This window comes from Muscardinus avellanarius, assembly GCF_963383645.1.
Source record: "Muscardinus avellanarius genome assembly, chromosome: 13".
Lineage (NCBI taxonomy): Eukaryota > Metazoa > Chordata > Mammalia > Rodentia > Gliridae > Muscardinus > Muscardinus avellanarius.
This window is the reverse complement of record NC_137799.1, coordinates 69,657,216-69,680,238: the sequence shown is the minus strand read 5'-3', so window position 1 is coordinate 69,680,238 and position 23,023 is coordinate 69,657,216. Positions and strand designations below refer to the sequence as shown.

At 34.0% G+C, this 23,023-nt stretch overlaps 1 protein-coding gene across 2 annotated transcripts in view; it reads right to left on the bottom strand.

The window, feature by feature from the left end:
* RFX3 (regulatory factor X3) overlaps positions 1-23,023 on the bottom strand; it is a gene marked incomplete at its 3' end in the record, with an annotated part of 187,571 nt that overhangs the window by 39,114 nt on the left and 125,434 nt on the right. For both annotated transcript variants that reach the window (XM_080709261.1, XM_080709262.1), the window contains exons 7-12: positions 22,728-22,847; positions 11,742-11,863; positions 10,604-10,716; positions 6,247-6,362; positions 5,619-5,773; positions 1,563-1,660 (exon numbers count right to left, since the gene is read on the bottom strand). In XM_080709261.1, coding sequence (XP_080565387.1) covers positions 1,563-1,660; positions 5,619-5,773; positions 6,247-6,362; positions 10,604-10,716; positions 11,742-11,863; positions 22,728-22,847 — 724 coding nt within the window. The remainder of the gene's footprint in view (positions 1-1,562; positions 1,661-5,618; positions 5,774-6,246; positions 6,363-10,603; positions 10,717-11,741; positions 11,864-22,727; positions 22,848-23,023) is intronic.

Below are 23,023 nucleotides of genomic sequence, written 5' to 3'. Positions count from 1 at the left end.
TTCGCAGACAGCCTCAGCTACTTAGTGAGGCCCTCTGCAACTCAGTGAGACCTGGTTTCAAAATAAATAAAAAAAAAAATAGGGCAGGGGGTGGGGTGTAGCTTGGAGGTCAAATGCCAGTGGGTTCCATCCCCAGACCCACAAAAAATAAATAAATAAATAAATAAATAAATAAAAATAAAAATAAATTTGAGAGCACTACCATTCTGATTCACTCCTATGGCCTTTATAACAATGTGAATAATTTTAAGGCAAAATAAGAGAACTCATAATTTTTATTAGCTAAGAAAATTATTAAAGATAACCAACTAAAACTTTCAGAATTTGTATTTCTTTTTAATAAAAGCTATCCAGAAAATTTCCATTTGCCCCTCAAAATCTACTTTCTATTCTTCCCATCCTGCTCTGTACCCTGGAAGACTGACCTAAACAGATTACATTAACTTTGTCTAGGGCCTCACGCAGATTACCTTGTTCAGTAGTCACAACCATCGTATTAGGCATGTATTATAAGCTAAAGAGGGTAAGTAGCTTGTTCAAAGTTGCACAGAAACTCCACTGAACCTAGGCATCATGATCCCTATGGATATGGTCACTGGAAGGCAAACTGTTTTCATTGATTGAAGGCTCAACTGAAAGATGACCATGTGTCACTGACAGTGGAAGATCAGAAGGTACCTTCAGCTATGGCAGATCATCCCAATCAACTCTGGAGGTCAATATGATGACAACATTGCAGCTGATTGCTGCCACATTCACCCTGATGATGCTGACAAGGGTTTGAAGTATTGTTAAGATATGATTGATTCTACAGGTTAAAAAGCACTCCTCTGTCCACCTCCACGTGGTCCTCTACAACTATGCTGCAGAAGAGAACTTTGTGCAATCATGCTCTACATATATGCTGTCCACTCTGGTAGCCACTAGTCACATGGGGCTAGTGAGCATTAGAAATTCAGTTAGTGTGACTACAGAACTAAGGTTTTCATTTCACTTTATTTTAAATTCAAATTTAAATAGATACTCGTGACTGTATTGACAGCATAGCTCCAGAACAACAAAAATATGTTGGTGGGCATATAAATGAAATTTTCCCATTATATGTTTTAGAGATAGAAAGCTTTAATATAAATCTTAAGCCAGAGTAGAAAGAACTAGAAGCTACTTGTTTTTCCAAAGATACTTGACTGTTACGGGAACTTCAATCTATCAACTTTGCTCCAAAATTGAAGACAAAATTGTTGGAGTCTCAGAGTGAATGTAATCACTGACCAAAAGCCACAAATGGGATTTTTATTACAAAAATTTAGGCAAATAAGTCCAATCAGTCCAATCTTGCCATGAGGATATATTCATAGACAAATATAAAGTAACATGGATGAAAGGAAAAAATGTAGAGACGAGAGTTCATATCTCTAAGTGGAATATCTCTAAACTGAAATATTTATCTCTAGCTATATTCTATATTACTGATACTGACATATACTAATCAATAATAAGTATTCACTTGAAAAAAATGTTTTCCAAAACACAAAAGAAAAAGCAAAAAACATAAAGTGTACCTTGGTTTGTATCATTCTCTGTGGAATATTGTTCATGGCATTAGAAAGCCAACCTTCAAGGCTTTTTGCAAAATTTCGAATGGCTTGGGTCAAGGCACCTAAATGAAAAGAATAAAGGCAGAACAGAAGAATAGCAAGGCCTGTTAATCTTCATGTTGAAGTAAGGAAGCTATGTGTGCATATGTGACACAGCACAAAACAGAATTTATATTGTTCTCATTGATGAAACTTTAACATTATTTTTAACTTCTTAGTACATCCAAACATTATATTTTGGACCTCTGTTTCTTTTAAAGCTGTTTTTCCCAGTTATTTATGATACTTTGTTGGAAAATAAAAACATTGAAATATTTTTGCTTATAGCAACATATACCAGTTGTGAATATACTTATAGAATTTTCTATCTTGGACAAAACACTTTGTAATTAATAGTTTTGTGCTCAAAGGCTAAGTAACTTTCTTTATAGATTCTTCGCATTTTCTGTGAACTCTTACTTTCATATCTTCAGTGAAAAAGAAATATAGTGCAAAAACTTTGCTTTTTACTCCATGCCTTTATTTACATTAGAATGTATGGACTGGAATAAGAATATTCTTGCTATTAATGAAAAATTAAGTAAAATTTAAAATTATTTTAATTGACAGTTTTGAATAACTATTTACTTGAGAGGTAGAGATAAAAAGATCAGTGTGACAAAACTACTGCCACAAAGGCCAATGTTCTCAAAACATTCCTAAAATAATCCATCCCCCTTTTTTCCCCACTTATTTGTTAAAACATGGTCTGGTAGGGATAGGTCTGGTGATAGAAGATGTTATAATAGTCACAAAATGATTATCATTGATAACTGTGACTACTTAACTACAAGAGAACTGCTTACTGAGATTGTATAACAAGTCATTAAGTAAACAGTACTTTATTCATCTATGCCATAGTTCCACACTGTGGGGAGCAGTTTCAGATATTTAGTGAGTGTCCGAAGAACCTACAACATAAAATTAATCTCTGTAAATTCCCTATAATGTAGTAGATATCAAAATCTGCAGTGCAGTATTAGAAACAAAGAAGTTACATTTGTGGCCACCTGCTCCCAAGAATATTAATGTTATTGACAGGAATAAATACTTTGGTTTTTCTTTCTGTGCTTAAGTGGATCTGTTTGTCTAATACTTTTGTGAAAATAGGTTTTACAAGTAATTTAGCTTGTTTATTTGCAAAGGATATAGATATATTCCAATAACAAAAACAACTAGATATATTTTTTTAAAAAAGATTTATTTAACTGGTCAAATTAAATTTTGATTAGGAAGAATATTCAAAAACTACAGACTCTTTAATTATGAGAATTGGAATTGAACATTGAATTGAAAATTTCTTGAGAACTAATATTTTCAAAATCTCAAGTTTCCCACATTAGCCAAAAAAATAAAAAAAACAGACAAGTATCTTTCTCTTGTGTTATGTACTTGAACCATGGAGCGAAGGCATGAATGGAAATGAAAAAGAGTGAAAAACAACTAATGGCCCTTTTGGAAACAATAAAATTGTGCTAAAGATTCAGTTTGGCAAACTGTATTTTCCATTTTTTCCCATTTAACATATGATATTTATTCCATCTACAAACTAAGAATCTATAATTTTAATTTAACATGGGTCTACTTAATCTCCACAAACTCAATGCAAAAGACATTATGAAATAAAAAGATGTATTTTGTTTATTAAATAATGGTAAATATTTTCTCTTTTGTACTAAACAACAGTGTAGGCTACCCTTAATTATACTCATAATTGTATGTTTTAGTGTAACCAGTTGAATTCTTTCTTTCTTTTTTTTTTTTCAGTACTGGGGATGGAAACCAGGGGCATTCTATCTCCGAGGTACACTCCCAGCCCTATTTTTTATTCTCTTTTTGAAACGGGGTCTCACTGAGTTGCAGAGGGCCTCACTAGGTAGTGGCTGAGGCTGTCTGTGAACTGCAATCCTTCTGTCTCAGCCTCCCAAATGCTGGGATTATAAGCATGCACTACCACCCCCAGCTAGTTGAATTCTTATATAGTACTTTACACTTATTATATTTCATTTTCAGATAAATGTATTTTAATATAGTAGCTTTAAGCTGACTTAAATTAGTGTGATGTTCAGTTTTGTTGTTGTTTGTTTTTGTTGATTTTTCCCCTTAAAACAGAAATCCCATCTGGACAGAAAATGGTAAAGTACTTGTATATGTATATATGGTTTGGAAATTAAATCATTTCCAAGTTGAGTTGTCTCGACCTGTTTCAGATTAGTACTAAAATGCACACAATCAGAAGATAATTAAATTGTATGTTAAGCTTTATTTTGTTAAGCCTCACTGTATAGTGGGAATTAAATTTCTAATATATAATGGGAATTAATATTCCTTGGGAGGATAATACATTAGTACATTTTATAATTTCTAAAACATAAAACTTGTTTTTTTTTATAAATATAGACAAACTGCTTGACAGAGTAAACTTTTTCAAATAAAAATTTGCAATTGTATACTTCAAATTCTGAAGATTAAAGTAAACTAAAATTGATAAATAATTTAAATTAGGGAAGTATTAAGTTCACAAGTTAAGTCTTATGATGCTAATACAGAGGCAAAAGATTTCAAAATCGTTGAAAGAATATTGCTGTTGATTTGCCTCAAAAAGAAAGTGCTTGCTGACATCCCTTCTTGTATCTCATGAGGGAAAGTATATGTTGGCAGCAAGATGTCAAAGGCTAATGAGATACCTTATGCAGCTTCTTTTAAACATTTTTAGAGATAATCACTCTGAGCACAGGGAGCAAGAGAGAAACAAGGGGCTCAGATTCTGGAACATAAGCCGGTAGAGGATTTACATAGTGAAATTTTCCTTGAAAACATCAGTTTTCTTCAATCTTTAGTCAGAAAGCTTGGGAAAACAAGAGAAGAACATACTAGCAATTTATACACTTTTGAGACATCAGTGGATGTCTTTTGTTTTTACTTATTCCTCCACAAATTTATTTGTGTTCATTGACATCATCTGTAAATATAACAAAGTCTTTAAGGTGGTGGGGAACATGTGAATGAATTCATACCTTCCACTGTATTTAGAAAAGGAAAGTATAATTAATATATTTCCATCTTATTCTACTAACCCCCATTAATGTATTTTCTGGAGCAATTAACAGAAAAAATCTACAAATAGTGTACTTAAAGCACACAGTTGCCACTTTTCACAAGCCAAAAGATTGCTTTTGTTTTATTAATATCAGAGTAGAGTGGAAACTGTCCCACTTCTTAACTTTTACAAGTTAAAGTCTCTAAACCAATGAAGGCATAAAACAGCTGCAACAGCCTCTAACAGTATCTGTAATTGCATTTTTATTAATACTTGAGGGAAATACTTTTGTTTGATATAAGGTAGTTGGAAAAACACCATCACTTAAAAAGGCAATCTAAGCTATCTATACAATTTCCATTTACTTCAAGAGTGGGGATACAATACTTGTGCAGTTACATAGATTTTTTTTTCTCTTAAAATGTCATTTAACTGTTACTGTTAATGGAAACTGAATTCATAGTTCTTAATACAATGTAGGTGACAAAGTAAATGATTTTATAAAGGACTTCAACTTCACTGGAAAGAAAGATAAACTCATTTCACACCACAGGCAACCATGGAAAGGGCTGGCCTGCAATGACAGATTTCAGTCATATTTGGTTATATGAAGAGGACATTGTTCTTGAGTAAAATAATTCTTTCCTAGTTGACTGAGCCCGAAGTGGTCTGTCACATCTATAGGTTGGGTTTTAAATTAAAAAACAAAATGAAAGATTAAAAAACAAAATGAAAGATTGGAATATAGATCATCCCCGCCCCCTTCTGTTTTACTACAGTTTTGCTCTAGACTGCTTTCATGCATGACTCTGTGTTGTGTGTTTTCTATTTGACAGATTTAAATGAAATTAGGATCATTCCAGGTTGCATGTACTTCCCCAAACTTCCTGGGTGGAATGTATGAGAACAAGAGCATCCGTAGTTTTCTGCATTTAACTTACTAGGAATAGGTCTAAGGACGTCGGGGATGAGAATCTCCACCAAAGCCTGGTACATCCCATGGTCACAGTTACACATCCATTTCAGGATAGACTCATGTTTGCACAGAGTTATCAGCTTTGCTTTCGGAAGTCGACTTTCTATTTCACTCAGATTGCTGGTGTGAATAAATGTAGCAAATGAATAGATGGCAAATGAGGATAAAAAAGAAAATGGACTTTAAAAATAGTTTATCAAATATTACTGAGGTTAGAACTATACTACCATTGCACTGGTGCCATATGGCTGGATATATATAGAGATAGACAGATAAATAGATATAAAACACTCCCCCAGAGCTGCCTATGCACATTAATATTTCCTGATGGTCTGAAAAGCAGATATGATAGTAATTCCATGAGGATGAAATAGCTCTATTGAAGTCCCCCAGATCAATAAAAATGAGAGATATATACATACACTGACACCTCAAGAGAACGGTTTGTGGTTTATTTCTAGGATGTCCAAAGCATCAATCTATTCACTTAATGTTATCAGTAAGGTTCACAACTGGTATACATATCTCTAATTTATTAGCTGTGACATCTACTAAGCCATGACAATGAATTGGAAAAGCATATTGATTCTGACCTTGATTCAGTAATGGTAGTGCCGTCAGCTGGAGTAGAGGGAGAATAGCGCCAGAATGTTTGCCACAATTTTTCTATCAAGCTGAATTGAAGATTCACAACCACATCCAATATTGCCTATAAAACAAAACAATATTGGTGTTACCTCACAATATTACTTATCGGGATGGTGACGAGAGTCCAATAAAATGAGATTTTATATGTTAAAACTCTCTTTGGGCCCATAAGATAACAATATGATGAATCTGAACTAAATTTTATTGATGAAAGTAGAGGAAACAGATAATAGAAAATAAGAGGTAAAAAAAACAACTCTTGAAAGATTAAGCAAGATACTTTGTACTCCTCCACTACGGGTTAATATCCTATCTTCACTTTCACCTCTCTTTTCTTCTCTATTTTCCTGCTTGCTTTTCTTCTCCATTTTTCTTTCTTACTTTTCCTTCATTTCTTTACCTACTGCTTCCTTTTGCCTCTAGGGTTGCTGCCATTCTACTTATTCTCAGACCAGGAAGGAAGGGTACAGAACAGGGATTCACATCAGTTCTCATAACATCAGCTCTCTTTGGGTTTGGTAAACAATGATCATCGCAGAGAGCAGAAGAGAATGGAATTGCTTATGTACAGCAGATGGAGTATGGGTTGAATTAACTCTACTAAGGCTGCTGACCATGGGTTTTTAGGATGTTCCCAGCCAGGTTGAGATGAGGGAAGAAACTATAGTCAGCGGTCCTGCAGAGGAGAGTACCTATCCAGGTAGGAAAAGGACACAACAATATGCCTTCCCTTCAACATCTGTGAATTCAGTCTACCTCTGTACATACCCTTTAGAAATCAGCTGTAAAAAGATCCCCTTTACAACCTTGGGGTCCTCATCTTCACTGTCTTCTTAATTTTAGCTTCTGGAACCATTTCCAGGTATATCAAAGGTTTTTCTTTTCTTTTTTTAAAATTTTTTGATGATGTTAAAATCTGTCACTTTCACTATTAACTTTTGATGACCATATTTAATTTCACCTTACCATTGTAACCAATTTGTAAATTAGCATTCAGATAAAAGCAGGCATGAAAGCAAGGGACAACTTTTAAATGAAAAGAACACACAATTCTGATTTTTTTTGTCTGGGGGGGTGGGTCTGTGGATGGAACCCAGGGGCATTCGACCTCTGAGCGACAACCCCTGCCCTATTTCCTTTCCTTTATTTTTGAAACAGGGTCTCACTAAGTTGCGGAGGGCCTCACTAAGTAGCTGAGGCTATCCACAAACCGTGATCCTCCAGGTCTCAGCCCCCCCCAAGGCTGGGATTATAAGCATGCGCCACCACACCTGGCTGATTTTTTTTTTTTTTTGAGCAATAAAAGATGGAAGTAGTTATCAGTCTATATGATGTGTCCTGTACCATTAAAAACTGAGAACAGGACAGGTGAAAGAGCCCAACTGAGATCTACAAATGCACAGGAGGTAGAGAAAATATGAAGCAATGTAAAGTCTGAGTATTCTGGGCAAAACAAATGATGACTTCAAAATTATAAAGTTTCTACCACTTGTGTAGATTGGGCTTTAAGTGTGACACAGAGAATATCTGATGCTAAAAATATCAGACTAACTCAAACATTAAAATCTGTCTGGAGGTACTTTATGAGAACTAGTAGGGAAAGCTGCAAGTAGTTGGATACTGAAAATAAAGAAAATTAATTAAAATGCTCCACAGCAACATTAAAAAAATACAAAACACAAGGCCTGAGCAGAGTGTGGTGGGTTTACAAGTGTTACCCAGTTACTTGGGGGCTGAGACAGAAGGATCACATGTTTGAAGTCAGCCTGAGCAACAAAGACCACATCTCAAAGCACAACAAACAAACAAATAAAATGCAAGCCCTGAAAGTAAAGGGAACACAGATGTCCATCAACCCAGTAAAAGCCAAAATTTTCTCCAGAAGCAATTTTTTTTTTTATGGCTGCTTTCTTAAATGTACCTCATGTACAGTCCAAAAGACACTTTTAGAAGTGTGAAACAACTATTAATACTTTACATATCTCTATCTATGAGACTGTATATAGAAAAAAACACAGCTATATCAATGTGTATTAAAATTACAATTGTTTCTTATATAACAAAATTAGTGATGCTTACAAAATATTTTTGATAAACAAATTATGAGAATTCCAAATAAGAGGCAAAGTAGGTATATTAATCTTTGTTAATGATATAAATTGTAGAAAATATGAGCTAAAACAAAACAAGAATTTTCAAACATCTTAAATTTAATATTTCTTAAAATTAAATAATCCCCCAAAACTCTTTTGTAAAGCACATTTACATCAACCTCATTTGAGGCAGTTTTATAAGTGAATAAAACATTTTATCATTTGTCCACCCACTTTCAAATATGTTCAGACTAAAATACATGAGAAAATATGAATTAAATATGAACATACTGGTTTAAGGAAAATGATTATTTACAATATTAGATATGAAATTCAGGTAGCTATATTTCAAGTGTTTGGAAGATTGGCAGGAAAAAGAAAATTGAAATTTTCTTTTCCATATACACTGTACTACCCCATGAAAAATGATATAGACACTAGTAACTGATAAATGAATGGGGATCTTTTTATGGACAAATATTTCCCACACATATTAATTATTATATTTGTCTCTATCTACTCATGTAGAGTATATTTATTTCTGATAATTGCTATGTTCATGAAAATTCAATAATCCAAACAATGTTTTAATCTTAGTGGAGGAGTTTGTTATTTAGAATAATCTTACTATACATTCTTTAGCAAGTAAATAATTTTACTATACATTCATGCTCCAATTTACATTCTGCATAAATACAAAAAAACGCTTTAAAAATTCAAATTGTATTTGTAGAGGCTGGTTTGCTTAAAGCAGGATTCATTTGAACATAGAGAAGTGAGAAATTGTTTAGAGAATCTCCATACAAATTTTTATTGAACACGATGATAGATGTAGAAAGAAATTTTTTCTACATGTGTAAGAATAATCTGGAAAATCCTTTAAGCTTGGGAAAAGCCCAACAGGCAAAGCAAAATGACAACTAAGTGGCTTGCATCATGCCAAGAAAGACTGGGAACCATTAGGGCTAGTTGGAGAACACTTCTAGGACATGCTATGTTCTAAAGAGAGAACCTGCTCTTGGTTGTCAATAACTGAGCATCCTTGAACAACACTTAGATTCACTCAAGCAATTCTTATTTCTGGAGTGATAAAAAAAGAATTTGTCAATGTTTTAAACTGAAACTTATGTATGTTGCATTGGTAGTAGTCAGAAGGCATGCCCTAGAAATCCAAAGGATAATTTTTAATTTCTAACCTAATCACAAATACCCCAGAAATAAAGCTACTTAAATTCTAAGTAGAATTCTCATTCAAAAGGACAGATATTTAAGAAAACCCTGGAAGTTATGATCCCTGCCAGGTGAGCTGCAGATACATTCACATGCTGTCATGGTGAGGGCTCACCTCCCAAACTATGCCACCAATTCTTATGTTGGAAAGAAAGTAGGAACAGGGCTCAAAAGCACCAAGAAAATCCTTGATTAACCAAAGAAATGAAACAAACAAAACTAAAGCCTCTGGTTCTTGGAAGGAGCACCTACGGTGCTTTACTAACATTTCTATAAATTATTAGTAAAAATACACATTCACATTGTAAAACTGAAAAGGGTACACTGAAAAACAGAGTCTCTCTCTCCACTCTTTAGTCACCTAAATTCCTTCACAAAGGTAATCACTATTAACATTTTATCATTCTTCTTTCTGGAAACATGTGTACACAAATTCCTTTTCACTTAAATTGTAATATGCTGTACACAGTTTTATATCTTGATTTTTCCTGTGACATTAAGACCTGGGACTTGTTCCATTCTGGTATATTTAGAGTTGCCTATTCTCTAGCTGTATTGTAGTCTGATCTATAGATCAAACCAGCCTGTATCTGGTTCCCTATTATATACTGAAGCTATAGCCAACCTTTTGCATTAAAAGTAATAATGCAACAAATTCCCTTGTACACTTGTCTTGTCACCCATATGTAAGTATTTTTGTAGGATAAATACCTAGAAGTGGAATTGCTGCATCAAAGGATTCAGATTAGGATAGGCTTAAGAAATGGAGAATAAAATGTACTCTCACTTTCCTGCACTCCTCACCTCTCCATTCTGAGACAAGAAAGAAGAAAAAATGAATTTATTAGTTCTCAAAGAAAATTTCAAAAGAATTAGTACCAATTTTATCTGCTTTCTAGAAAGAAGATTGATTATTTTGTTTTAACAAGCTGTCTGGCAAAACTTGGCGCATGTCTGTCCTATATTTGCAAAGACTTACCTCACAGTGCTCTCGATAAAGACTCTGTAGTGACTTGATGTCCTCAAAGGTAGTACCATCTGGCAGAGAAGATATTTCAACTTCGCCAAACTCTGGAAGTGCTCGAGATGCATCTGTTACCATGACAACACAACAGAAAACAATGCTACTATGGATAGTGTCAATTACAGATTAATGAGGGAAAATTTCATAAGACTAAAAAGGAAAAATAAAATTTAGAGGTCAAAAGGCTCAAAACAAGGACTTTACAAATTAATATTTTGCAAGCAAAACTTAATGTTACCAGCACAAAACATAAGAATAGAGGGAATATACTTATGGAATTTTAGAAACTAAAATTTTACAATTATATTGGGAAAAGCATAGCACAGAACTCTATTCAAAGAAAAATATCACTGGGTATGGTGATGCATGCCTGTAATTCCAATACTTGGGAGGCTGAGACAGGAGGATCACATTTTCTAGAACAGACTCAGCAATGTAGCAAGACTCTCAGCAACCTAGAGACCCTGTTTCAAAACAAAATTATTTTTAAAAAAATAATCTTGACATGTTGTAAGGAAACTATATATGCTCATCTATAGAAGCATTATGAATTAAACTAAGGTGCCATTTTGTCTTTTCAGATATGTCAGTAATAGTTTAAGTTTTCCTTTCTAACTTTTTCAGTAATAAGAAATATGTACACCATCTACAAAATTACATAGGAAGTACCATGCTCAACTTAAAATAACAAATTAACTTTTCAAGTTTACAATTTTTTTCTAATCTGAGACTGCATATGTAACTTTGTATACAGAAAATGAGAATTGTTTTTAGTACTTGAAGTTACTACTGCAGGTAAACATGGACCAATTTTGATAAAAAGCCAATTAATATAAATTATAGAAAATACTTTCAGAGCAATGGGCCTTTAATTGATATGCATTTTAAAGTTACATAGCTTAAAAATTTTAAAAATAAATGCTACTGAACATAAAGAGAGATTAATTAGAACTATAATATGATGTACATAGTTTCAGTACTCACAAAATCTATGTAATGAACATCTATAATAGACATTGCACTTGAAGAAAAGACTACTATTGTTGTTTTCAAAATCCAAAGAACAACTAATATGCATTACACCTTAACATACCTAAAAACTGTTGATGATGTTGACTCTGAGCAATTACAGTTTGTTCAACAGATGTGCCTGTCTGTTGGCCACTTCCTGTGAAACCATCTGCAACCCCATCCACTTTCTGCATAGGCTTGTACCTAAAATTATTAGATGAGGGGAAACAAACCAAATTATTCCTTGTTTTTTTTTTTTGTACTACCCCCAAACTCCTCAGGGCATACAATTTTATCCTATATTCGTAAATGTCTCATGAGAGCTGTAGAATTTTTTATATAATCTCATCAAGTTAGGATATAGACTTTTTTTTTTTTTTAGTTGTGAGAAGAAAAAACCAGGAGGAGGAAAAATTATAGAACCTATTTTTGAAAATACAGAAATTTACCTAAGAGTGAAAAAATTAAGAGAAATACTCGTAATAATATGGAAATTAAGAGAAACATTCTTTGGAAAGCAAGAGCAATGATGTCTATGTTTATAGTTTTAGTACTTATTTTGAAGTAGCTTTTATTGGTCAATGGATCAAGGTAGAAACATTTTGAAGACACTGGAACTTTAATCTGAACAAAGATCTAGAAGTTTGCTGGGGCCTAAAAAATTATGATGAATGGTTTTCAATTAATTAATATCTCTAAAGTAATCTATAAATATTATAACAGCATTTTCCATATCTCCTACAGCCTCTCATGCATCAACAGAGTCATCTTCCCTTGACTCTTACCCACATCTGCGAATACAATGGCTATAACCATCACTTTGCAGTAAAATATATGCAAGAACTTATCTACATACCTAGTTTACAAAATTAAAATGAAGTAAATCAGTTACAATTATGTATCTTTTATCTTTAGGTCCTAATTATATAACCTTATGTATTTCTCATACTGCTAAAACAGAGAAAATATGCTCTAGCAGCAAGGACAAAAAGAAAAGACTTCTTGGAAGAGAAACACTGAAAAACAACAAAAAAATTTTTTTGGATAAGTCTTCTAGGACAAATAGACACAAAATAAGCCAGCAGCATCCATAATTTCTTATTTTTCACTGATTGTTAGTATTTTTCATTTTACAAATGACTGAAAGAATAATAAAGTATTACATTGATAATAAGCTTATTAACCAGAGACAGCTTCAGTCACATTATGTTTATTCTTCCATTTTTCTCATTTTTAATTGTAGTTACAAAGAAAAGAACTTAATATTCTCACCATCCAGGCCTTGACCTTTATGCTAATGCAATAATTCAGCTGCATCATTAGTATGCAAGCATTATACACATCAACACCCCTCATATGAGAGAGAATAGGACATACTCAATGATGCCTGTACTCTGACAACAGATATGAAATGAATGGATCTGGAGAAACATCACACAAACAATGCTCAAGGTCCCTTAAAAAACAATTCAGCCTCGAGCACTATCCATTATAACTCAGATATATGAGATTTCCAGGAAAATTGCAAAGGTCCTCATGGTGTTATTAACATTTATTTCTCATGTGATAGTACCTTACAAACTACTATGGGAAGCAAAGATAAAACCAGAGGATGCAGAGAGTGAAAAGGCCCCAGCACATTTCATCACTATGGCTATAATTTTACTGATCATCTCAACAACAAAACACTTGCCATTTTCTAATGATGTAAAAGCACTCAAGCCTACTCCTTTATTTAATTAAAAAAAAACACTTTCTAGAAAGTTCTTTTCAATTGGGACCTTAATAAGAGTCAACAGAGGAGTTAGCATTATGGGGTGTTAAAAGTGTCATTTATGAAAAATTGAAAGTTTTTTCTGATTTTCTTTTCTCCTTACAGAATCATCACGGAGAAACAAAGAAACCATGAACAATTACTGGGTGTACTTTGTGGGGAGCAGTTGTTTAACCATTCTGTTCTACCAGATTTGAGTGATTGTATCCGTATTTAAGGAGGTTTCTTGTCTTCCATGATTCTTTCCAGGTTTGATTTTATTTTAGCTGTCCTTTTATCACCTATGAAACTATCTATCACTAATAAAATATCCTAAAACTGTTTAACAAGTGTTTTTGCTTAAATCAGTGGAATTTGAAATGCATGAAGTTTAAACAAAAGTAGTTAAAGGAATTTAAAACCCTTTCCCCAGAGAAGAAACAAATGGAAATCTTTATAGACTTCAATTTACTAGGTTTTAATTGGGGTTTATAAAGTAATAAGATACTCTGTTCAGCTGTGATTTATCATGGTGCTCTGTTCTATACAGTACAGCATCTAATATAACAAGCATGAATACCAAGGACAGTGGGATTTAAATAAAAAGATAGTAACTAAGTTTTCCAAGAAGAGATGCTATGTCACAATCTATCTTCAACACACTAGTCAGCAAGCCTGCAGGCTACAAAGAAAACTATCTGCTCTTTTTAGAAGATAGCAGTATTATAGACAGTGGAAATTTATGTGAGGAGGATATATTTTTAATATGCAATCAAAATCACAATGAGTTACAATTAATGTGTAATTATGCCTAATAATGATGATATTGAGTGGGAAGCACTAATTAGAGGTACATTATATAAAAGATGGAAAATGTATTAAGGCCAAATTATAGCAGAGAAAAGAAGACAAAATGATCAATTCTGGAGAAACTATAAGGGCCAATACTTCAAAAAAAAAAAGACAAAAAAACCTAATATAGAAAATATAGTCAGAATAGGGAAATGAGTGTTTTCACTATAACCATGGAAGTAAAGGAAGCACGGTGAATAGTGGATTGAAAGATGGGCAAAAATGTACCATGTGTATCTATCTTTGGTTATAAGAGAACCACAATACTCCAGAACATCATTCTGGGAGAAAAGCCTGGGCATAAAGTTTGGAAAACGTTTGTGCCATGAAGAATAACATCAGGATGGGTAAGGGCCTGGGTGAGTGTGAGCCTGTGAGTGGGAAGAGCTTCTGATGAGTGTGAGCTTGTGAGTAGGAAAAGCTTCTGGGTGAGGGTGAGCCTGTGGGTGGGAAGAGCTTCTGATGAGTGTGAGCCTGTGAGTAGAAGAGCTTCTGGGTGAGGGTGAGCCTGTGGGTGGGAAGAGCTTCTGATGAGTGTGAGCCTGTGAGTAGAAGAGCTTCTGGGTGAGGGTGAGCCTGTGGGTGGGAAGAGCTTCTGATGAGTGTGAGCCTGTGAGTAGAAGAGCTTCTGGGTGAGTGTGAGCCTGTGAGTAGGAAGAGCTTCTAATGAGTGTGAGCCTGTGAGTAGAAGAGCTTCTGGGTGAGTGTGAGCCTGTGGGTGGGAAGAGCTTCTGAGAGCCTTACTATGTAGCTGAGGCTGGCTTCGAACCTGTGCGATCCTCCTGTCTCAGCCTCCCAAGTGCTGGGATTACAAGCATGCACCACCATGCCAGGCTGGAATAAATATCTTTAAATGGGTGAGTGAACTCTCAAGAAAACTTACTTTATTTTGTCATACTTTCAGGTGACCTTAAACTATATAAAATCAATTTATTTTATTTTTATTTTTATGTGGATCATATTGAAAATGGCATACATTCAGATAGTGCTTGATGCCCTCCCACCATAAAATCAATTTAACAAATATTTGTTGACCATTCCCTACAGATTGGGCACTATAGATGCATGACTTGAAAAAGGTTAAATATAAATAATTTTTCTAAGTTCTTAATATTTTATTAACACAACAATTCTGCATCACCTTAATTTTATTGATTTCAACTGAGATTTTAGTATTAAAACAAAAATTTTATTTCTTGCCTTTCTATACTCTTCACAAAACAATCACCATATGTACTAAATTTTAAAAAAAACAGGGAATCTTTTTAATTGAAAGTAAACAACAAACCTCTCTATGTTGTATCCTTTACAAAACCAGAATTCTTCAGTATTTAAGAGTATTACTTTTCTCTTTACTCCCATTATTTTACCAATTCATTATTTTTATATTAAATTTTCCTATAGGAGATACTTAGTGCTTCTGAGTCATGTATGCTCTTGAGAAAGACCTAGGCTGCATCAAAAGAAGAAACAGCTCTTGGTTTCAAAATTAGTAAGAGGCAAATGATCATTTTAACAGCTTGCAACTCCATGGGTATTCAGAGCTAAAGTTGTTAATAATTAAGAAATGAAAGAAACGCTAATGCTTTAATAGCTGAGTATATGCATGAAACCTGTCACTAACACAGAAAACTTGGAAAATTATTAGAAATCTTCCCCCATGGGGTTAGCCATAGCTGTTATTTAGGACTTGGACAATTGCTGTTCTGCTTTGAACGTAAGATTCTGTCAATAATCTCAAAGCAAGGATACTGAAGTAGTCTAATGAAAGGTAAAGGGTGGTATATATTTACCATCACATTCAACTAACAGTACCAAGTGGAAGGACTTTCAGGAAATTAAACGAAACATTTAGAACAGTTTTTTCAAAGAAGCTGAAAAATGTACAAGCAAAATATGAACTGTGTTAGCAGAGTCATTATTGTTATAATTTCTATAATTACATAATCACTTGATTTTCATAAATACATGAAAATGTTGAGATGACAATCGAGGCAAGAACCTAGATTTTTCTACTGATATATTGTAATCCTCTTTGGAGAAACTGTCCTAGAAAATCTTTTGACTAAACAATGTCTGAAATAAACCAAGTGATATAAAAATGAATAGATCAGAAAAAATAATAAATGTGAAGAGATCCACTCCTTCAGAACAGTCACTAACTCTCTGATGTCACATTACATATACATATATACATATACACAAATACTTTTATTGATGCATTGTACTCTCACATCATAATGTGGTTCAGAGTAACAGTTACATACATGCATCAATAGGTGTGATTCTCACACTCCCCGGCTTCCCATTTACTCCCCTTCCCCATATCTGATATTGAGTTTGGCATTTTCTTTAAGTTTTTTTTTTATTGGTGCATTTTAGTTATACATCTTAATGAGGCACAAGATGGTAGAGGCATGCATGCACACATCACTCATTTAACCCTTCCCCCCAAGTCTGGCATTTGTATTCTCACTTAAGTATACAATGTCAACAGAAGTGTTTCCTTCATTAACCCCCACCCCCTCACCTTCCCCTAGTCCACTTCTCTTGCTCCACTGGGGTTTCTTCTCCATTATCTAAAGTCCCTCTTGTATCTTGATTACTCCCTGGCTTCCACATATGAGAGAAAACATATGACCCTTCACTTTTTCAGAATGGCTAATCTCATTTGGCTTAATGTGCTCCAGGTCTCTTCATTTTCCTGCAAATGACATAATTTTGTTCTTTATTATCTAGTAGAATTCCATTGTGTGTATATCCCATATTTTGTAATCCATTCATCTGGTGATGGATACCTAGGTAGGTTCCATAATTTGTGAATTGTGTTGCTATAAACATGGATATGCACGTATTACTATAATTTCAGTCTCTTTGGAAGATACCCAGGAGTGGTATCGCTGTATTCCCAGTTCTCTGAAGAATTCCACACCAATCTCCCTGGAAGCTGTACTAATTTGCAATCCCACCAACATCATAGATGACTTTCTATTTCCCTACATCCTTGTCAGCATTGTCATTTGACTTTTTTTTTTTTTTGGAAGATTTAAAGAAGTTTACTAAAAGATAGAAATACAGAGGATAGGTACAGCTCCATACCAGACTGGTATGGAGGGGTGACTCGATTGAATACACCCTGACTTTTTTTTTTTTAATATTTTGGTGGTACTGGGGATTGAACCCAGAGGAATTCTACCTTCTAGCTATACCCCCAGCCCAATTTTACTTCTTTTTGGGAACAGGGTCTTGATAGGTTGATTCTAGTCAAAGTACTTGCTGAGGCTTTCCTTGAACCTGCAATCCTCCTGCCTCAGTTTCCCAAGTACTGGGATTACAGGCATGCACTACCATGCCCAGCTCTCGTTTGACTTCCGGATGATTGCCATCTAACCCCAATTAAATATACCTTTAGGTCATCTAAATGACTTCTAAAACCCTTATTAACTATAGGACGTGATTTCTTCAATTCTTGTTGGAAACTTTCGGAGCATTTGTTTTTGTGTCAATGCAGCATTTACAGTTAGACAAACAGATGAGGTCTCTTCCTTTTGATTTCAACATTCTACAATCTTATGATATCCCTTTTGGATGTGATGCATTTATTCCATATCTGATAGTTGAAAAGTAGTTGAAGAAATGACAAATAATCATATTTTGAGACTGGCTACTGGGATCAATCTCAAACATCTGCACTGCATTTGCTATTAGGATTTATAAGAATGACTAAAAAATATGTGCCAACATTCTTTATGTGCTTCTTTTAACTATTAAAGATGAATTGCAGCATTTTTACTTAGTCTGTTGAGCTGAAAATGACTGATCTCCCTTTTGTTCTTTGATAACCTAATTTGTGTGTTTTCTAAATTAAGGTAAGCAAATTAGTTCATGAGTGAATTCCCTTAAAAACTGAAGATTATTTCATTTAAATGAAAATTTATTTTTATGAGATATTTTTAACAAATGCTATTTTTAAAAATACACATCCTTTCTCTTCTTGATTTCTCATAATGCCATCATTATGTAAAGCTAAATAATTATTACATGGGGAAAGACTGGATTCTAGTCACCAGAGTGACACTCAAAGGGTCTAACAGAGCGCCTAGACCCATCTCCCCCCTAACTGAATTTCACAGTCTGCTGTACTGAATCACTCGTAAGTAAATAGGAGACTCTGTTTCCTTATATTTTCTCTTGTCAACTGTCATAGCCCTGAGTGCCTGTGAATTAAGTGGGCCTTAAATTACTCCTTTAGGTAAATGTTTTGAGAATGGCTTCATTTTTTTCAAGTATGTGAATCTATGGGCTCTGTGACATCAGCTTCTCAACCAGAAGCTCTTTTCATTTATTTCCAGACACGTGGCTGTGTTCCATATGGTGGTGCTACTGGGAATCTGATTTGCAAGTAAGTGGAAATTTCCTCTACTATCCAATCAAATCTTCAAATGTAATTTCTTATATAAGAAGTTCAGAATATTGTATAGGCAAAGAATCATAATTATTATTTGTACACTATCAAAATTCCACATTTATTTGGAAAAATTTACAAATTGAACACTAAAATTTAAATTTGATTGAAAAACAATCACTGCATATACTTAAATTTTTTCATTATACAACCCATCAACAGATGAATGGAGTACAAAACTGTGGGATATACACAATGGAATTTTACTCAGTCTTAAAGAAAAACACAATTAAATCATTTACAGGGAAATGGATGGAATTGGAGGACATTATGCTAAGTGAGATTAGTCAGTCACAAAAAATAAGAAATTGGATGCTTCCCTAATATGCGAAAGCTAGGGAGAAATTAACAGGAGGAACCCTAGATGAAGAAGGAGATTCTATAGAGGAGCAAATAAGGTGACCTGAGGGAATGGGAGGGGGAAAGAGGGAAACTTTCTAAAGCACATGATGTACTTAAATAAACATATTAAATTCAATCGCTAGGCCAAGCATGGGAAGGAATGGGGGGAGATTGGGTAGGGGCTAATTGGGTGATGTGTGCGTGTATTCCTCTACCATCTTTTATCATATTAAGATGTATGACTACAATGCACCAATAAAAATTTTTTTAAAAAAGAAAATACCATGCTAAATTAAATTAGCCAGTCTTAAAGAAAATGTAAATGTGAATTTATAAGATGAAAGATATGCACATGTAGATGCATTCAGTAATCCTTGAGGAATTTAAGCAATCTGAATATTTTGAAATATTAAATGAGTACTTACTATAAAACATATTAAATGTTTTATATGTCACTTGTATGTTTAAAATAGAGTAGAAGTCTGTCCTTACGTAAATTTTAATATATTCAGTAGAATCATTTTAGTTTGGGAATCATACTTATTTTTTAAACCATAAAACAAATGACACAAGTTCTTCTTCCATCATTTTCAAGAAATATGCTTAACTTCACCTTTCTATACAGATTCATGGAAAAAAATCTTTGTCTCCTATCCAAATACTTCCTCACAATGGAGAAACTGGCTTCACTTAAGGCCTATCAATGGTTCAATAAGAAACCTCCTCCAAAAAAAGACTACTGAAGCTTCCTCCTGTGAAGTCTACACTGCTAACATATCAATCATTAATCAAGACATTATTTCAAGAACAATTGTCCATGACACAAAACCCATTTGTTAAAAAACAACAAATTAAAAGGAGGTTCAGTGCTGCTTTAGTTCTCTGACATTCCCATTTATTTCATAATGCATGCCTATAATCTCAGTACTTGGGAGGCTGAGACAGGAGGATACACATGTTCTAGGACAGTTTCAACAAGTAATGAGACTCTTATCAAACTAGTGAGATCCTGTTTCAAAAATAATAAAGGGCTCAGAGGTAGAATGCCCCTGGGTAACACACACACACACACACACACACACACACACACACACACACACATAAGCATTTACTATAAAAAATAAAAGTAGGTAGGACCAATTAATATTACTGAGGATTTTATATTGCTTTATAAATATAAATATCCATATTATACCTGTTTCTAAAAGCAACTGCCAGTATGTGGAGGTAGAAGGAGCTTTCATGGAAAGCTTTTAGAGCTCTGGAATCAGTTTCACTGGAGACCTTAGAAACCCTAGCTCCTGCTTAGCTGACCAAGGCATTTGATAAAAATGTCCCTTGAAAACTTCCATTTACATGAAAGCTTGCTAGATTTTCTTATAGTTAAGAGAGAAAGAAGTAGGTTTAGCTGTCTAATATACACTTTGTCAAGTTTTTGTTCTTAATTAAATTTGAATATATGTTGTTTCTGAATCAAACTTCTTCTGGATTTCACCATCATCCCTCCTAGGCAGCACTGTGCATTAGCAGAAATCATACCAGAAAGGAAAAGCTATAAGTGTTGCTACTAATAAATAGAAAAAAATATAACCCAAGAGTAAACCTATTACAAGTCATACAAACTCTATCTTCAAGTATATGAGGTACTACTTTATAATTTCTTTTAATTTGCTTGAGCTCTTCTTAACATATTTTGCTGGCTATACATAAACCAGATCTAATTGAAAATTAGATCTGTGAACTAAAAATATAAAATCCTTGAGCTATTTTTTATAATAGGCAACCTCAAACTGAGTCTCCAGGCTGGACATACACACTGGAAATTATGACTGTGTTAAAACCACTTAACAAGTGTCCTTACTTTCAGTCTCTTCCCATTAAATATGTCTTGACCCAAATAAAAAAGTCATCTCTCTAGAAAACATTGCTTTATATAGCTTAAAAGCTATGTTCTGCACAAAGAAACTTATTTTCTTCATATACAACTATATCCCTTGTTATATGATCCAAATTACTTTTTAAATTGCATTTCCAACTAAGCTATAAGTCATCTTTTCAATTATTCTTCTGCAATACCAACCTCACCACATCATGGACAATTTACCAAAGACATCATTGACTTTATCCCTAGGTTATTTCCTTATATTTTCCCTCTTCCTGAATATTTGTTTTCTTACTCCTCTTAGAACCTATTCAATAGCAATGTCTTTATGAAGTTTGCCCATCCTTTTTCTCTCTCTCCCAGAGTTTGCTGAAAATACTCTGTAGTCTATACTATCTTGATCAAAACTGTATTTTAGTAGACCTCAAAGTAGATTACACCCCCATCCCATCAACAACTCCGCATGCATATCTGCTTCTAATGTTTTAACTCCTCATAGGTAGGCACTTTTCCACATAATGTGCCCAACATACAAAAAAGATCCAGTGTTTGCTAAATAAATAGATAAAAAAGAAAATTTGTTTTTTCGTTAAAGAGTGTCTTATAGCTAATGCTTTTGACTAAATTAGTATGGTTGTAAAGATTCAGCCAAGGCAATTAATCATTCCAGATCAATGGATTAGAACCTAAACAGAGGTCCCTTTTTCCCACCTAACTCCACATGCTGAACTGAAAAGAACAACCATAGTTACAGGCCATGGCTGAGCTATTCTGTTGAAGAGGGAAGTTTTGATCTTATTTATTTATTTTAAATTGTGATATAAACTGAGTGTGGTGGTGCATGCTTGTAATCCCAGCATTTGGGAGACTGAGACAGGAGGATTGTGGTTCTCAGACAGCTGCAGCTACTACGTAAAGGGCTTTGTAACTCAGTGAGACCCTGCTTCAAAATAAAAGAATTAAAAATATAGGACTGGGGTTATAGCTTGGAGGTAGAATGCTCCTGGGGTCCATTCCCAGTACCACACACACACACACACACACACACACACACACACACACACACACAAATTGTGATATAAATCACCCGGGACTATAAGGTCTTTGGCTATGCAGTAATAAAGGCTTGTGTAAGTCATTTAAACTCTCTGGGATTCATCTGAAAAAACAGGATGCTAATAATTTGATTATCATAAAATAGTGAGCCCACACCAGACTGAGGTATTGTTCATCTCTAATATACATGATAGTATCATCCATTCAATGATCCACCCATCCATCCATTCATGAATGCTTGAGATCTCTTAAAACTAAAATCTGCAATTCTGTTTCTGAAAGTTAAGCTCAAGGACCGCAAAAGAAGTCTCACACATTCTGTAAGAATCCACACTTGACCAAAATGTATGACTTGAAGGATATGCATAAGAGTAAATCAGAAACTCATGAATACTGATACAAGTTTCTCCAGTTGGTATTTGCTTGGATGTGCTCCTTAGACTTTGTGTTTCATTTCCCTGTCTGAATGTTTTCAGATGTTATACTCAACTTAAAAGAAGCCAAATAGGTGGAAGGATAAATAATTATTTTTCAAATTTAGAAAACAGATAGGAACATGGAAAGTCTAAATCATATTTAAGAATTATCCACAGCAAAGCCATATCAATAATAGCAATGTTCTTGTGCACTTAGAAATTTATTTTTTTTCAGCAAAATAGAGACCTAAGCAACTAAGAAAAATATAGCTTTGACATAGCATGATAACTCTGAAGTCTACCTTTGCTTCTGTTGCATGGGTTGTTGTCTCATAGCCATATACTGCATGTCTTCTTGCAGACGATTAAGAGGGGAATCTGGCTTGACACGAATTCCATAGTAATGGTACTTGGAGTTTCCTCTTTATGAAACAAACAAACATTGGAAATACACGTCATTAAAACCAATATTAACCAAATGAGATGCCCATTTAATTTCACATTAGGTAAAAGTAGTATATTAATGTATACATGTATTATTTATCTTTTCCTGATGTTATGTTTTTATAAGGAAAACATACAAAGATTCACGATAAGA